Here is a 14132-nt window from a genome sequence, read left to right as displayed (position 1 = left end):
GTATAGAATAGAATAGAATAGAATGGTTGTTGTTAGCTGCGAAGTTGTGTCCGACCCATCGCGACCCCATGGACAACGTTCCTCCAGGCTTTCCTATCCTCTACCATCTTCTGGAGTCCATTTAGGCTCACGCCTCCCGCTTCAGTGACTCCATCCAGCCACCTCATTCTCTGTCGTCCCCTTCTTCTATTGCCCTCAACCTTTCCCAGCATGAGGCTCTTCTCCAGTGAGTCCTTCCTTCTCATTAGGTGGCCAAAGGATTTGAGTTTCAGCTTCAGGATCTGGCCTTCTAAAGAGCAGTCATGGCTGATCTTCTCTAGGACTGACCGGTTTGATCGCCTTGCAGTCCAAGGGACTCGCAGGAGTCTTCTCCAGCACCATAGTTCAAAGGCTTCAATTCTTTAGCACTCAGCCTTTCTTATGGTCCAGCTTTCACTGCCATACATTGCAGCTGAGAAGACCACAGCCTTGACTATACGCACTTTTGTTGGCAGGGTGATGTCTCTGCTTTTTAGTGTGCTGTCTAGATTTGTCATGGCTTTCCTCCCCAGGAGCAAGCGTCTTTTAATTTCTTGGCTACAGTCCCCATCTGCAGTGATCTTGGAGCCCAGGAAAATAAAATCTGTCACTACCTCCATTTCTTCCCCATCTATTTGCCAGGAATTGAGAGGGCCGGATGCCATGATCTTGGTTTTCTTAATGTTAAGTTTCAACCCAGGTTTTGCACTCTCCTTCTTCACCCGCAACAAGAGGCTCTTTAGTTCCTCTTCACTTTCTGCCATTAGACCCCCTTGGTTGAGCCTGGGTGAAACCAGATAGGAAGGGAGCTGTAAAAAAACACGAGGCCCACCCACTACAAGCCTTTGCGGGATGCTGACTTGCATTCCAGGACCTGTGCCTCCGGCCCCCTCCCCACTGCCATTTCCAGACGGATCCTCCCTGTTGTCCTTATGACGTACGGCCGCAGCTCAGCCCAAAATTTCCGTTGCCAAGCAAAATAGTCGGTGAATGGGTTTTGTCCTGTTTTATGACCTTTTTCCCCACCATGTGTTGTTAAGCGAGTCACGGCCGTTGTTCGGTGAATCCAGCAGTCGTTAAATGAATCTGGCTTTCCCCATTGACTTTGCTTTCGGAAGCCCGGCTGGCAAGGTTGCAAACAGAGATAAAACACGACCCTGGGACACTTGCCACCGTTAGGAATACAGGGAGTCCTCGTCTTACGACCGAAATCGAGCCATAATTTTAACAACTGGGCCAAAAAAAAAGGTGGACAAATCGGGGGTAACTCGCTTAACGACTGCCTGGCTTAGCAATGGATGTTCAATGGGGCCCAGTTGAGGAGGGGAGATAGAGGAAGAACAGAGAGGGACGAAGTCTCCATCCAGCTCTTTTCCCGTAGACATCAAGGAGCTTGTCCGGGAGCAGGGAAGCAACAACGTCATCGTGACAGCCGCTGACCGAGACATGCTTCAGAACTGCTCCCCAGAGAGTCAGGGTGAGTTCTCACGTCTTGGACGCAGGTTTGAAAAAGGAAGGAGTATGGGCAAGGTGGGAAAAATGGCTCAAAAGATAAAGGAGAGCCAGTTTGGTCTAGCGGTGAATTCACTAGGAGACCAGAAACCAGGAGATGGGGAATTCTAGTCCCGCCTCAGCCGTGAAAATCTGTTGGGTGACTTGGGGCCGATCACCGGGAGGCGGGGAGTTCTAGTCCCGCCTTAGCCGTGAAAATCCGTTGGGTGACTTGGGGCCAGTCACCGGGAGGCGGGGAGTTCTAGTCCCGCCTTAGCCGTGAAAATCCGTTGGGTGACTTGGGGCCAGTCACCGGGAGACGGGGAGTTCTAGTCCCGCCTTTGGCATGAAAGATGGCAGGGTGATTTTGCACTCCCAGCCCAACCCACCTCACAGGGCTGTTGTGGGGAAAACAGGAGGAGAAAGGACTATTCGGGTACGTTTGGTCTTAGTTAGTTGCATAAAACTAACGAAGGGAGGATCAAAACCAAATAAATACAATTGGCTTCTCCCACTCCTATGCTGGATTTCCCCGACTGGGTCTGCCTTCACAAAGGCCATTTTTGGGGGGGAAGGGGGGAAACAGGACGCTAAATGTGTCTTCTCTCTCTAGCCGAACCTCTGGCGCCCTGTGCAGACTCGGAAGGCCCGAAGATTCCCAAAGGGGACCCCCCCTCCAGCCTCAGGAAGCAGCCCCCGTCTCTCCCCGTCCAGACCTCCATGCAGAGCACGGATTCCTCCGAACAGTCCCCCCCGGGCAGGGAAGGGGCAGGGGCTCCACCCTGGAGCCCCAGCGAGTCGGAGAGCGGGGGGGACACGCCACTGAGCCCTCTCCTGAAGGGCAGCTTAAGCCAGGAGCTCAGCCACAGCTTCCTCAGCCTGGCCCTGCCGGAGTCCAGCAGCCACAGCCGGCGGGAGAAGCACCACTCTGGCGCCGAGTACCAGCCTCTGGAGATTCGCCCCGATGGCCCCCGCAAGGCCGGCTCGTCCGACAGCTGCTTCAGCGGCACCGACAAGGAGACCCCCAGCACTCTGAGCAGCTACCGCAGCGAGAAAACCAACTCCACCCACTTGGACAGCCCCTCCTTGGGCGCCGGGCCCGAAGAGGGGGTCCCAGGAGAGCAGGAGGAGGAGGCCGGGCCTTCCTCACCTGCCCCGGCCGACGGGGGCAGCGACACAGATGCCCTGTCCGACAGCGAGCTGCTTCGCTCGCCCGAGCTGGCTTTCCTGGGGGAGCTGAGCTTTGACACCCAGAACACCTTTAACTCCCTGGAGACGGTCAAGGGGGACGGCGAGGCGTGGGGCGCCCCCAAGCCAGAGCAAGTGGTCCGGCCGAAGGATTTGGGGCCGAAGGGCCGGCCTCGCCTCTCTCGGAAGCACGGTCGCAGCTACCTGCCCATGCGCACCCTCCTGGACAGCAAGGCCTACACCGAAGGCTTCTTTGCCGACGAAGACTCCAGCGACTGCAGCGATCTCAGCCGGGCCTCCAGTTTGCACTCGCAACACAACTACAGCTCGGACAGCTCTTCCAGCACCTCCTGCTACTCCCCCGAGGGCCACGCCCTGACACGGCACGGCCGGCACGGCGTCCCCTTGGCCGAGGCCAAGCCTCCGCCGGATAGCTCTACGCTGCCCCCCAAGCCCTCTCATTACGCCCAGCGCAGCGGGAGCACCACCAGCGCCAAGACCCACGCCCGGGTGCTCAGCATGGACGGCGGCAGCCAGCTGGCCGAAGGGAAGCCTCCGGGCGCTCTGACCGTCTCCAAGTCAGACCTGGAGTCCCACGGGGGGAAGCTGGCCGGCGAGCAGGAGCCGGGCAGCGCCGTGCGCAGCCAGTCGGCCAACCAGCCCGGCTGGCGGGGGGAGCTGCAGGCCGAGGGAGCCATCGGAGGAGGTAAGGCTCCAAAACGGGATTGCGCTCCCGGCAAAGGAGATGGTAGCTCAGGGGTTGAAATGGGGGGGGGGGCTTGGGGTGAGGGTCTGAATTTGGCCTGTTTTCCTGCAAACGTTTCGGTCCCCAAGTACATCGGAAGATCGGCAGGGCTGGAAGGAAGTGGGGTTCGGAGGGAGGAGGAGGAGGAAGTGGGGTTTGGAGGGAGGAGGAGGAGGAAGGGTTTGGAAGGAGGAAGAGGAGGAGATGGATCAATGATGGAAGGAAGTGGGGTTTGGAGGGAGGAGGAGGAGGAAGTGGGGTTTGGAAGGAGGAAGAGGAGGAGATGGATCAATGATGGAAGGAAGTGGGGTTTGGAGGGAGGAGGAGGAGGAAGTGGGGTTTGGAAGGAGGAAGAGGAGGAGATGGATCAATGCTGGAAGGAAGTGGGGTTTGTTTATTTACTAGCAGTTTGCCCTACCGGTGTTGGTAAGCCTCTTCTTGTTGGTACCTTGATCAGCCTGTTATTTAACCTTCCATTGTTGGTCTGAGCTGGGAGTTCCTTGCTTGGAACAGTCTTTCTTTCTTTCTTTCTTTCTTTCTTTCTTTCTTTCTTTCTTTCTTTCTTTCTTTCTTTCTTTCTTTCTTTCTTTCTTTCTTTCTTCATTCTTCATTCTTCATTCTTGATCTTATGCTAACGTTGGCGTGAATCTCTACTCACTGGAGTGTTGATTGCTGGCGAGGACCACAACCCTGATGAGGTTACCTAGTTTGGTAACAAACGTCTGCCAGAAAAACCACCCAGCTCAGAGAGCCCCACCCCCCACACCCCCAGCAAGCCCAGGGCGTGAAGCTCAGCTGCTCGGGGCAGCCCGCTTGCGCCAGCTGTGCCCACCCTTCGCACCCACGCGGGCTTTGCCTTTTCTCTTGCCAGCTGCCGCCGGGGAGGAGCTGCCCAAGTCGGAACAGTCTAGCAACATCAAGCGGGTGCAGGCGATGCGCCGGAGGCACAACGCGGGCAGCAACCCCACCCCTCCCTCCTCCGTGATGGGGTCTCCCCCGAGGTAAGACCCTCTGCGAATGGCTTTTTGCACCATCACTGTCCCCCACCGCGGCAGCTGCCGCGGTCCGGCTTTTCTCACCCCCCCTCCTCCTTTCCGCAGTTTGCAGGACCTCCAACGGGGCCGAGCCTCCTCTCACTCCCGGGCGCTGACTCTGCCCTCGGCCCTCCAGTTTGCCAGCTCGCTTCTGCTGCCCCGCGGCGCCATCCACGAAGCCTGCAACTTCGACGACACGTCCGACGGAGCCGTCCACTACTTCTACGACGAGAGCGGTAGGACGGGCGGGAAGAGGGACCTTTGCAAGCGCCCTTGACTTCTCCAAATTGGGCAACTTGGAAAAGACTTGAAAAGGCCTGGCTGGCCGGGGAATTCTGGGAGGTGAAGTCCTCAGGCCTCTTCAAGATACCCAGTTTGGAGACAACCCCACCCCCACCCACCCTGGACTAGACGTGCCCTGGTTCCTACTTTAGACTCCGGACTCCTTAGCGTCATAAAAAGAGGCCCGGCGTTTTCTCTGCCCAAAGGGGAGAATGCTTGCAGTTGGAAGTCTCCCCGAGATGCTTTTTTGAGGAGGCAACTGGACTTTCTTGTTTTTCTTTGAAAAAGTTTCGCTTCTGCTCCCAGAAGCTTCTTCGGCTCTGACTGGATGGTGGGGAGTGGAAGGATTTATGCTCCTTGCAGACAGTTGGTCATTTGCCTTCTTTTAGAGCAGGGGGTCTTCAAACGTGGCCCTTTTATGACTTGTGGACTTCAACTCCCAGAATTCCTCAGCCAGGCACGCTGGCTGAGGAACTGTGGGAGTTGAAGTCCACAAGCAGGGGTCTTCAAACCGGGCCCTTTTATGACTTGTGGACTTCAACTCCCAGAATTCCTCAGCCAGGTACGCTGGCTGAGGAACTCTGGAAGTCCACAAGCAGGGGTCTTCAAACCAGGCCCTTTTATGACTTGTGGACTTCCAACTCCCAGAATTCCTCAGCCAGGTACGCTGGCTGAAGAACTCTGGAAGTCCACAAGCAGGGGTCTTCAAACCGGGCCCTTTTATGACTTGTGGACTTCCAACTCCCAGAATTCCTCAGCCAGGCACGCTGGCTGAGGAACTCTGGAAGTCCACAAGCAGGGGTCTTCAAACCAGGCCCTTTTATGACTTGTGGACTTCCAACTCCCAGAATTCCTCAGCCAGGTACGCTGGCTGAGGAACTCTGGAAGTCCACAAGCAGGGGTCTTCAAACCGGGCCCTTTTATGACTTGTGGACTTCCAACTCCCAGAATTCCTCAGCCAGGTACGCTGGCTGAGGAACTCTGGAAGTCCACAAGCAGGGGTCTTCAAACCGGGCCCTTTTATGACTTGTGGACTTCCAACTCCCAGAATTCCTCAGCCAGGCACGCTGGCTGAGGAACTCTGGAAGTCCACAAGCAGGGGTCTTCAAACCGGGCCCTTTTATGACTTGTGGACTTCCAACTCCCAGAATTCCTCAGCCAGGTACGCTGGCTGAAGAACTCTGGAAGTCCACAAGCAGGGGTCTTCAAACCGGGCCCTTTTATGACTTGTGGACTTCCAACTCCCAGAATTCCTCAGCCAGGTACGCTGGCTGAGGAACTCTGGAAGTCCACAAGCAGGGGTCTTCAAACCGGGCCCTTTTATGACTTGTGGACTTCCAACTCCCAGAATTCCTCAGCCAGGCACGCTGGCTGAGGAACTCTGGAAGTCCACAAGCAGGGGTCTTCAAACCGGGCCCTTTTATGACTTGTGGACTTCCAACTCCCAGAATTCCTCAGCCAGGCACGCGTGCCTGGCTGAGGAATTCTGGGAGTTGAAGTCCACAAGTCATAAAAGGGCCCGGTTTGAAGACCCCTGTTTTAGAGAGTCGTTGAGGTCCCTTGGAGGTTTTCCTGTGTCCTCAAGGTCACCTGAGTGGTGCAAATGGGTGTGGAATACACCGTCCTTTCAGCAGTTCCAAGAAGGCTCCACACCCATTTGTACCACACAGGTAAACCTCCAAGTGGCCTCAGCGACTCTCTAAAAGAAGGCAAATGACCAGCTCTCTGCAAGGAGTATAAATCCTTCCATTCCCCACCATCCAGTCGGAGCTGAAGAAGCTTCTTGGAGGAGAACTGAAACGTCTTCAAAGAAAAAAACAAGATAATCCGGTTCGGTTGCCTCCTCAAAAAGCATCGTTGGGACAACCAGAACCTGGAGGATGGAGAATCTCCACTGACAGTAGGAAGTTTCCAAACGTGGTCCACTTTTCTCTCCCTTTCTGCCCAGGAGTCCGACGTTCCTACACTTTTGGGCTTGCCGGAGGTGGTTACGAGAATCCGGTGAGCCAGCAAGCAGGCATGGAACACGCCACCAACAGCGGCTGGTGAGTCTCCCTTTCAGTGGCCAAAATGTTCCTCCGGGTGGTTCTTGGCATAAACTACAGGCAGACCTCGACTTCCAAGCACACTTGAGCCCAAACTTTGGCTGCTAAGCGAGACATTGACCTGTCTGAGACGGTATAGGTTCTCCTGCTTGAGCAAGGGGCTGGACTAGAAGACCTCTAAGGTCCCTTCCAGCTTCTATTCTATTCTATTCTATTCTATTCTATTCTATTCTATTCTATTCTATTCTATTCTATTCTATTCTATTCTATTCTATTCTATTTCTATTTCTATTTCTATTTCTATTTCTATTTCTATTTCTATGTCATTTCTTACTGTATTCTATTCTATTCCATTCCATTCCATATTTCTCTATTCTATTCCTATTCTATTCTGTTCTGTTCTATTCCATTCTATTCTGTTCTGTTCTGTTCTGTTCCGTTCCGTTCCATTCTGTTCCATTCTGTTCCATTCCATATTTATTCTGTTCTGTTCTATTCTATTCTATTCTGTTCTGTTCCGTTCCGTTCCATTCCATTCTGTTTCATTCCATATTTATTCTGTTCTGTTCTGTTCTGTTCCATTCCGTTCCGTTCCATTCTGTTCCATTCCATATTTATTCTATTCTATTCTATTCTATTCTATTCTATTCTATTCTATTCTATTCTATTCTATTCTATTCTATTCTATTCCTGTTCTGTTCCTGTTCTGTTCCGTTCCGTTCCGTTCCGTTCCATATTTATTCTGTTCTGTTCTATTCTATTCTATTCTGTTCTGTTCCGTTCTGTTCCGTTCCGTTCCATTCTGTTCCATTCCATTCCATATTTATTCTGTTCTATTCTATTCTATTCTATTCTATTCTATTCTATTCTATTCTATTCTATTCTATTCTATTCTATTCTATTCCTGTTCTGTTCCTGTTCTGTTCCGTTCCGTTCCGTTCCGTTCCATATTTATTCTGTTCTGTTCTGTTCTGTTCTGTTCTATTCTATTCTATTCTATTCTATTCTATTCTATTCTATTCTATTCTATTCTATTCTATTCTATTCTATTCTATTCCTGTTCTGTTCCTGTTCTGTTCCGTTCCGTTCCGTTCCATATTTATTCTGTTCTGTTCTATTCTATTCTATTCTGTTCTGTTCCGTTCTGTTCCGTTCCGTTCCATTCTGTTCCATTCCATTCCATATTTATTCTGTTCTATTCTATTCTATTCTATTCTATTCTATTCTATTCTATTCTATTCTATTCTATTCTATTCTATTCTATTCTATTCTATTCTATTCTATTCTATTCCTGTTCTGTTCCTGTTCTGTTCCGTTCCGTTCCGTTCCGTTCCATATTTATTCTGTTCTGTTCTGTTCTATTCTATTCTGTTCTGTTCTGTTCCGTTCTGTTCCGTTCCGTTCCGTTCCATTCTGTTCCATTCCATTCCATATTTATTCTGTTCTGTTCTGTTCTATTCTATTCTATTCTATTCTATTCTATTCTATTCTATTCTATTCTATTCTATTCTATTCTATTCTATTCTATAAGGGCCATGTTTGAAGAGCCCTGGCTTAAGTGATCGATCCTCCATCTGAAGCCTGTTGTGTCATAGGAGAACTTGCCGGTGTCAGAAGGTGTCCCAGCAATAAAAAAAGGAAGATGGTTTAGTCAGGCGGCTGTCCAACGGGGAGAGTTCTGTTGCTAATTGTCTCCTCGCTCTGTGTTTGCCTTGGCAGGGAGAGACACTCGCATTCCTCCAGTTTCAACTCCACAGAAGTTCCCGAAGGGACCCCAGCCCTCTCCTTGCTGCAGCCGCGGCCTGTGGCCCTCCAGGGTATGCAGGTGCGCCGGGTGCCCCTGGAGATCCCGGAGGTGAGACTGAGTGGCTGAGCAGGTGTGGTTGAGACGCCTTCAGGCGCGGCTCGTAATGGGTCTGTGGAGATTCTCCATCGTCCAGGCCATGGCTAGGCCGGGCCTGTCCCAGCCTGGCTCTTCAGGAAAGAAATACGATCCTCCTCCTCCTCCTCCTCCTCCTCCTCCTCCTCCTCTTCCTCCAACTCCCCTCCCTTCTAGCACTGATGATGTTGCCTAGTTGGGTAATGAAACATCTCCAAGAAAACCAAGCTCAGAGAGCACCAAGGACCCCACAGTTATTCATCCTCCTCCTCCCGACACCATTCCCTTCTAGCACTGATGATGTTACCTAGTTGGGTCATGAAACGTCTGCAAGAAAACCAACAAGCTCAGAGAGCACCGAGGACCCCACAGTCGTTCTCCTCCTCCTCCTCCTCCTCCTCCTCCTCCTCCTCCTCCTCCTCTCAACTCCATTCCCTCCTAACACTGATGATGTTGCCTAGTTGGGTCATGAAATGTCTCCAAGAAAACAACCAAGCTCAGAGAGCACCAAGGACCCCACAGTCGTCGTCATCCTCTTCTTCCTCCTCCTCCTCCTCCTCCCGACTCCATTCCCTTCTAGCACTGATGATGTTACCTAGTTGGGTCATGAAACGTCTGCAAGAAAACAGCCAAGCTCAGAGAGCACTGAGGACCCCACAGTCGTCCTCCTCCTCCTCCTCCTCCTCCTCCTCCTCTCAACTCCATTCCCTCCTAACACTGATGATGTTGCCTAGTTGGGTCAGGAAATGTCTCCAAGAAAACAACCAAGCTCAGAGAGCACCAAGGACCCCACAGTCGTCGTCATCCTCTTCTTTCTCCTCCTCCTCCTCCCGACTCCATTCCCTCCTAACACTGATGATTGTGCCTAGGTGGGTCATGAAACGTCTGCAAGAAAACCACCCAACTCAGAGAGCACCAAAGGCCCATCCGAAGCACCTTTGGAATGAACAAAGGAGAATATTTGTCACTCAGGGTTGACACGAGTGTCCTTGCCGCTCTCTGAGCTGGGTGGTTTTCTTACAGACATTTCATTACCCAAATTAGGTAACATCCACAAGTGCTGGCGTTTCTGGCTGGGGAACTCTGGGAGTTGAAATCCACACATCGGAAAGTTGCTGAGGTTGAGAAACGCCGGTTTCTACTTTCCACGGTGGTGAGGAAGTAAAGTGGAATAGCAACGTTTTGGGTTGTTTGGTTTGTTTTTTTCCCCCCTTTTTCCAGTTTGATCTTCTGGACCAAGAATCCCTGCACGAATCCCAGGAAAACACCTTAATGATCGAGGACAAGTGTCACCCTCGACAATACTACAAGTTTTGGCTTCTTCCCGGGCACTGGATGCGAGTTCGCTACGACCGGTTGGCGCTGCTGGCTCTTTTGGATCGGTGAGCACCCAATTTGCAGGCTTTTCTGAGCTGTCTTGGGGAGGAGGCATCTTTTAACACAAAAAGCGTGAGACAAACACACACACACACACACAAACACACACACCTTCTAGACTGGCAAAAGAGCTGGCTGGCACCTTCTCACTTTGCGTCACCCTTGCAGTCCCAAATAGACCCCCAAAATTCTGCTTAATTCTTTTTTTTAAAAAAAAATACATTTTATTGATTTTTTTAAACATAAACACCTTGATGTCTTGTAAACAGTGTGTTTTTCTGGCTTTATATTTACAAAGTAATTCCTAACGGTTAGTTTCTATATTCCAAAAGCCACACCTTAAATTAACACAGTTCTTATTAATTTGATTTGGCAACAAGTCCACAAAAGTCGTCAAAGGGCCACGTTTGAAGAACCCTGGCCTAAAGTAAACTCATTTATTTATCGGTTAAATTTATCTGCTGTCGTTATCTCGCAGTTCACTTAGTGACTGTTCGAAGTTACGACGACCCTGTAAAGTTCCTGCTCAACGGTCGCTTTTAAGAAGGGGAAAACCCAAAGAAACGCAGGGGATGAAATACAGATTGTCCTCCACATGGAAGTAGCTAAATTTTCAGTAGACCTCCCCAGAAGTAATTATAACAATCTGAATTTTAAGATTTCAATCTTTCTGCCCCCCTCTCTCCCCCCCCCCGTCCCCCTCAGTCACTTGATTGCATTTTGGGCGCCTGATGACACGCGCACACACACACACACCCCTATATTTACGGCTGTCGGCAGCATCCGTTATTACAGTCGCTGCCTCCTGCAGTCATGTATCCCACGATCACATCATCAAAATCCAAAGGTTTGGCAAGTGACTCCCATTGATAACGGTTGCCGGATCCTCTGTGTGTGTGTCTGTGTGTGTGTGTGTGACGTGATACCCCCTTGTGCGACCTTCCGACGAGCAAAGGGAACGAGGCAGCCAGATTTCCCGTCACAAACCCCCAACGTTGCTAACTTAGCAAACCGCAGTGACTTCCCTTAACAACCGTGGCCGGGAACGAGGCCCAAGCTTGCTTAACGAATATCTCGCTTCTCGATGGAAATTGCGGTCGTACGTCGAGGACTAGCGGTGTCTCCTTCTCTCCCCCCACCCCAGGAATCGTCAAGTAGCCGAGAACGTCTTCGTGGTGTTTTTGGTAACCCTGGTGGCTTTTCTGGGCTATCTCCTCATGCTCCAGGGCTTCTTCCGGGACATCTGGGTCTTCCAGTTCTGCCTCGTCATCGCCAGCTGCCAGTACTCTCTGCTCAAGGTGAGACAAAGGCAACACACACACAAACACACACACACACCCCGCAAACCTCTGGCCGAGTCGAGAGTTTCTGTTCCAGAATCCCCACAACACACTAGATTAAAGGTCTTCAAACTTGGCAATTTTCAGACTTGTGGACTTCACCTCCCAGAATTCCTCAGCCAGACAGCCCTGGCTGGCTGAGGAATTCTGGGGGTTGAAGTCCACAAGTCATAAAAGGGCCAGGTTGGAAGACCCCTGCCTCTAAGGCCTTCTATATACCAGTGTTTCTCAACTTCAACCGCTTCGAAACGTGCGGACTTCAACTCCCAGAATTCCCGGAGCAACTATGCTGGTTCTCCATGCTGGCTGGGGAATTTTGGGAGTTGAAGTCCAGGTTTTTGTGGTTTTTTTAAAGTGGTCGAGGTTGAGAAGACCGTGCTGTAGCCTTTCCTTGAACATCGGCGCTAGGAAGTCTCACCTTAGAGCTGCAAGAAAATCTAATTTATAATTCTGTGTGGGACTGAATTCTCCACCTGCGCTACAGGAGCCAGGGAATCATCGTCAACAAAGGACTAACCCAATTTTTCTCTTTTATTCCGTTTTTTTCCCTCAGAGCGTCCAGCCAGATGCTGCTTCTCCCATGCATGTGAGTCTTTGGCTACGAGAAATCTTAACGGAGGCAGGCGTGGGGAACTGGGGTTAGGGCAGTGTTTCTCAACCTTGGGAACTGTCAGAAGCGAGGACTTCAAGTCCCAGAATTCCCCAGCCAGTATGGTGGGAGGGGAATTCTGGGAGTTGAAGTCCACATCTGGTAAAGCATGCTGGCTTGGGAATTGAAGCCCACCGATCTTTAAGGAGGCTGGCTTAGGGAATTCTGGCAGTTGAAGCCCTCCCACCTTACAGCACACTGGCTGGGGAATTCTGGGAGTTGAAGCCCACATCTCTTAAACCAGGGGTTAGGTCAACCTGGGCTCTTTTAGGACTGGTGGACTTCAACTCCCAGAATTCCTGAGCCAGCATGAGGGAACTATGGCCCCCTCATGACTCGTGGACTTCAACTCCCAGAATTCCTCAGCCAGCATGAGGGAACTATGGCCCCCTCATGACTTGTGGACTTCAACTCCCAGAATTCCTGAGCCAGCATGGCTCAGCATGGAAACCTCTCCCTTTCCCCTCAGCCTGGCTGGCTCAGGAATTCTGGGAGTTGAAGTCCACAAGTCCTAAAAGAGCCCAGGTTGCCTATCCCGGTCTTGCTAGCTGGGGAATTGTGGGAATTCAAGTCCATCCATCCTAAAGCAAGCTGGCTGGGGAATTCTGGGAGTTGAAGTCCACCCATCCTAATATTCCCGAGGCTGAGAAACCCTGAGCTAAAAAAGAATTCCAGGCTGGGGAACTGGTGACCCAGTTCATTCTGGGCCAGGCCCCGTGCGTCAAAAAACTCGGCCGTATTCCCAACGCTTTTCAGGGCCACAACTGGATCATTGCCTACAGCCGGCCGGTTTACTTCTGCGTGGCTTGCCTCTTGATTTGGCTGCTGGACCTGTGTGCTCGGATCGGGCCCTTCCCTCCCCTCGTCCTTTACGACCTCACCCTCTTCTCCACCGACTTCTTCTACTGCACGCGGGACGTGGCCATTGGTAAGCAACCCACGGCGGGGCTGGGAGAGTTCGGACACGGTGAAGGAACTCGTGGTATGTGGAGGCAACGTCTTCCCCTGGCCTAATAATAATAATAATAACAATAATAACAATGATAATAATGATAATAATAATAATAATAATAATAATAATAATAATAATAATAATAATAATAATAATAATAATAATAATAATAATAATGTCTTCTCCTCTTCCTCTTCCTCCTCCTCCTTCTCCTCCTCTTCTCCTCCTCCTTTTTCTCCTCCTCCTCCTCCTTCTTCTTTCTTCTTCTCCTCCTCCTCCTCCTCCTCTTCTTCCTCCTCCCTTCTCCTCCTCTTCTCCTCCTCCTTTTTCTCCTCCTCCTCTTCCTCCTCCTCCTCCTCTTCCTCTTCCTCCTCCTTCTCCTCCTCTTTCTCCTCCTCCTTTTTCTCCCTCCTCCTCCTTCTTCTTTTCTTCTTCTCCTCCTCCTCCTCTTCCTCTTCCTCCTCCTCCTTCTCCTCCTCCTCCTCCTTCTCCTCCTCCTCTTCCTCCTCCTCCTCCTTCTTCCTCCTCCTCCTTCTCCTCCTCCTCCTCCTTCTCCTCCTCCTCTTCCTCCTCCTCCTCCTCCTTCTTCTTTCTCCTCCTCCTCCTCCTCCTCTTCCTCTTCCTCCTCCTCTTCTTCCTCCTCCTCCTCCTCCTCCTCCTCCTCTTCCTCCTCCTCCTCCTCTTTCTCCTCCTCCTTTTTCTCCTCCTCCTCCTCCTTCTTTCTTCTTCTCCTTCTCTCCCCTCTTCCTCCTCCTCCTCCTTCCTTTTCCTCCTCTTCCTCCTCTTTCTCCTCCTCCTCCTTTTTCTCCTCCTCCTCCTTCTTCTTTCTCCTCCTCCTCCTCTTCCTCTTCCTCCTCCTCCTCTTCCTCTTCCTCTTCCTCCTCCTTCTCCTCCTCCTCCTCCTCTTCCTCTTCCTCCTCCTCCTCTTCCTCCTCCTTCCTCCCCCTCCTCTCCTCCTCTCCTCTTCCTCCTTCCTCCTCCCTTTTTCTCCTCCTCCTCCTCCTTTCTTCTTCTCCCTCCTCCTTCTCCTCCTCTTCCTCCTTTTTCTCCTCCTCCTCCTCCTTCTTCTTTCTCCTCCTCCTCCTCCTCCTCTTCCTCTTCCTCCTCCTCCTCTTCCTCTTCCTCCTCCTTC

General features: G+C 51.5%; 1 protein-coding gene across 2 annotated transcripts in view; it reads left to right on the top strand.

Moving 5' to 3' along the window:
* The window catches only part of PCNX3 (pecanex 3), a 50939-nt gene that overhangs the window by 11032 nt on the left and 25775 nt on the right, over window positions 1-14132 (top strand). For both annotated transcript variants that reach the window (XM_081340900.1, XM_081340899.1), the window contains exons 5-14: window positions 1400-1495; window positions 2123-3403; window positions 4314-4443; window positions 4543-4712; window positions 6707-6803; window positions 8523-8658; window positions 9904-10064; window positions 11204-11357; window positions 11953-11985; window positions 12805-12976. In XM_081340900.1, the coding sequence (XP_081197026.1) occupies window positions 1400-1495; window positions 2123-3403; window positions 4314-4443; window positions 4543-4712; window positions 6707-6803; window positions 8523-8658; window positions 9904-10064; window positions 11204-11357; window positions 11953-11985; window positions 12805-12976 (2430 nt within the window). The remainder of the gene's footprint in view (window positions 1-1399; window positions 1496-2122; window positions 3404-4313; window positions 4444-4542; window positions 4713-6706; window positions 6804-8522; window positions 8659-9903; window positions 10065-11203; window positions 11358-11952; window positions 11986-12804; window positions 12977-14132) is intronic.

This window comes from Vipera berus (genome assembly GCF_964194415.1).
Source record: "Vipera berus genome assembly, chromosome: 16".
NCBI lineage: Eukaryota > Metazoa > Chordata > Lepidosauria > Squamata > Viperidae > Vipera > Vipera berus.
The sequence above is the reverse complement of the archived record's forward strand: the minus strand, read 5'-3'. Positions and strand labels throughout refer to the sequence as shown.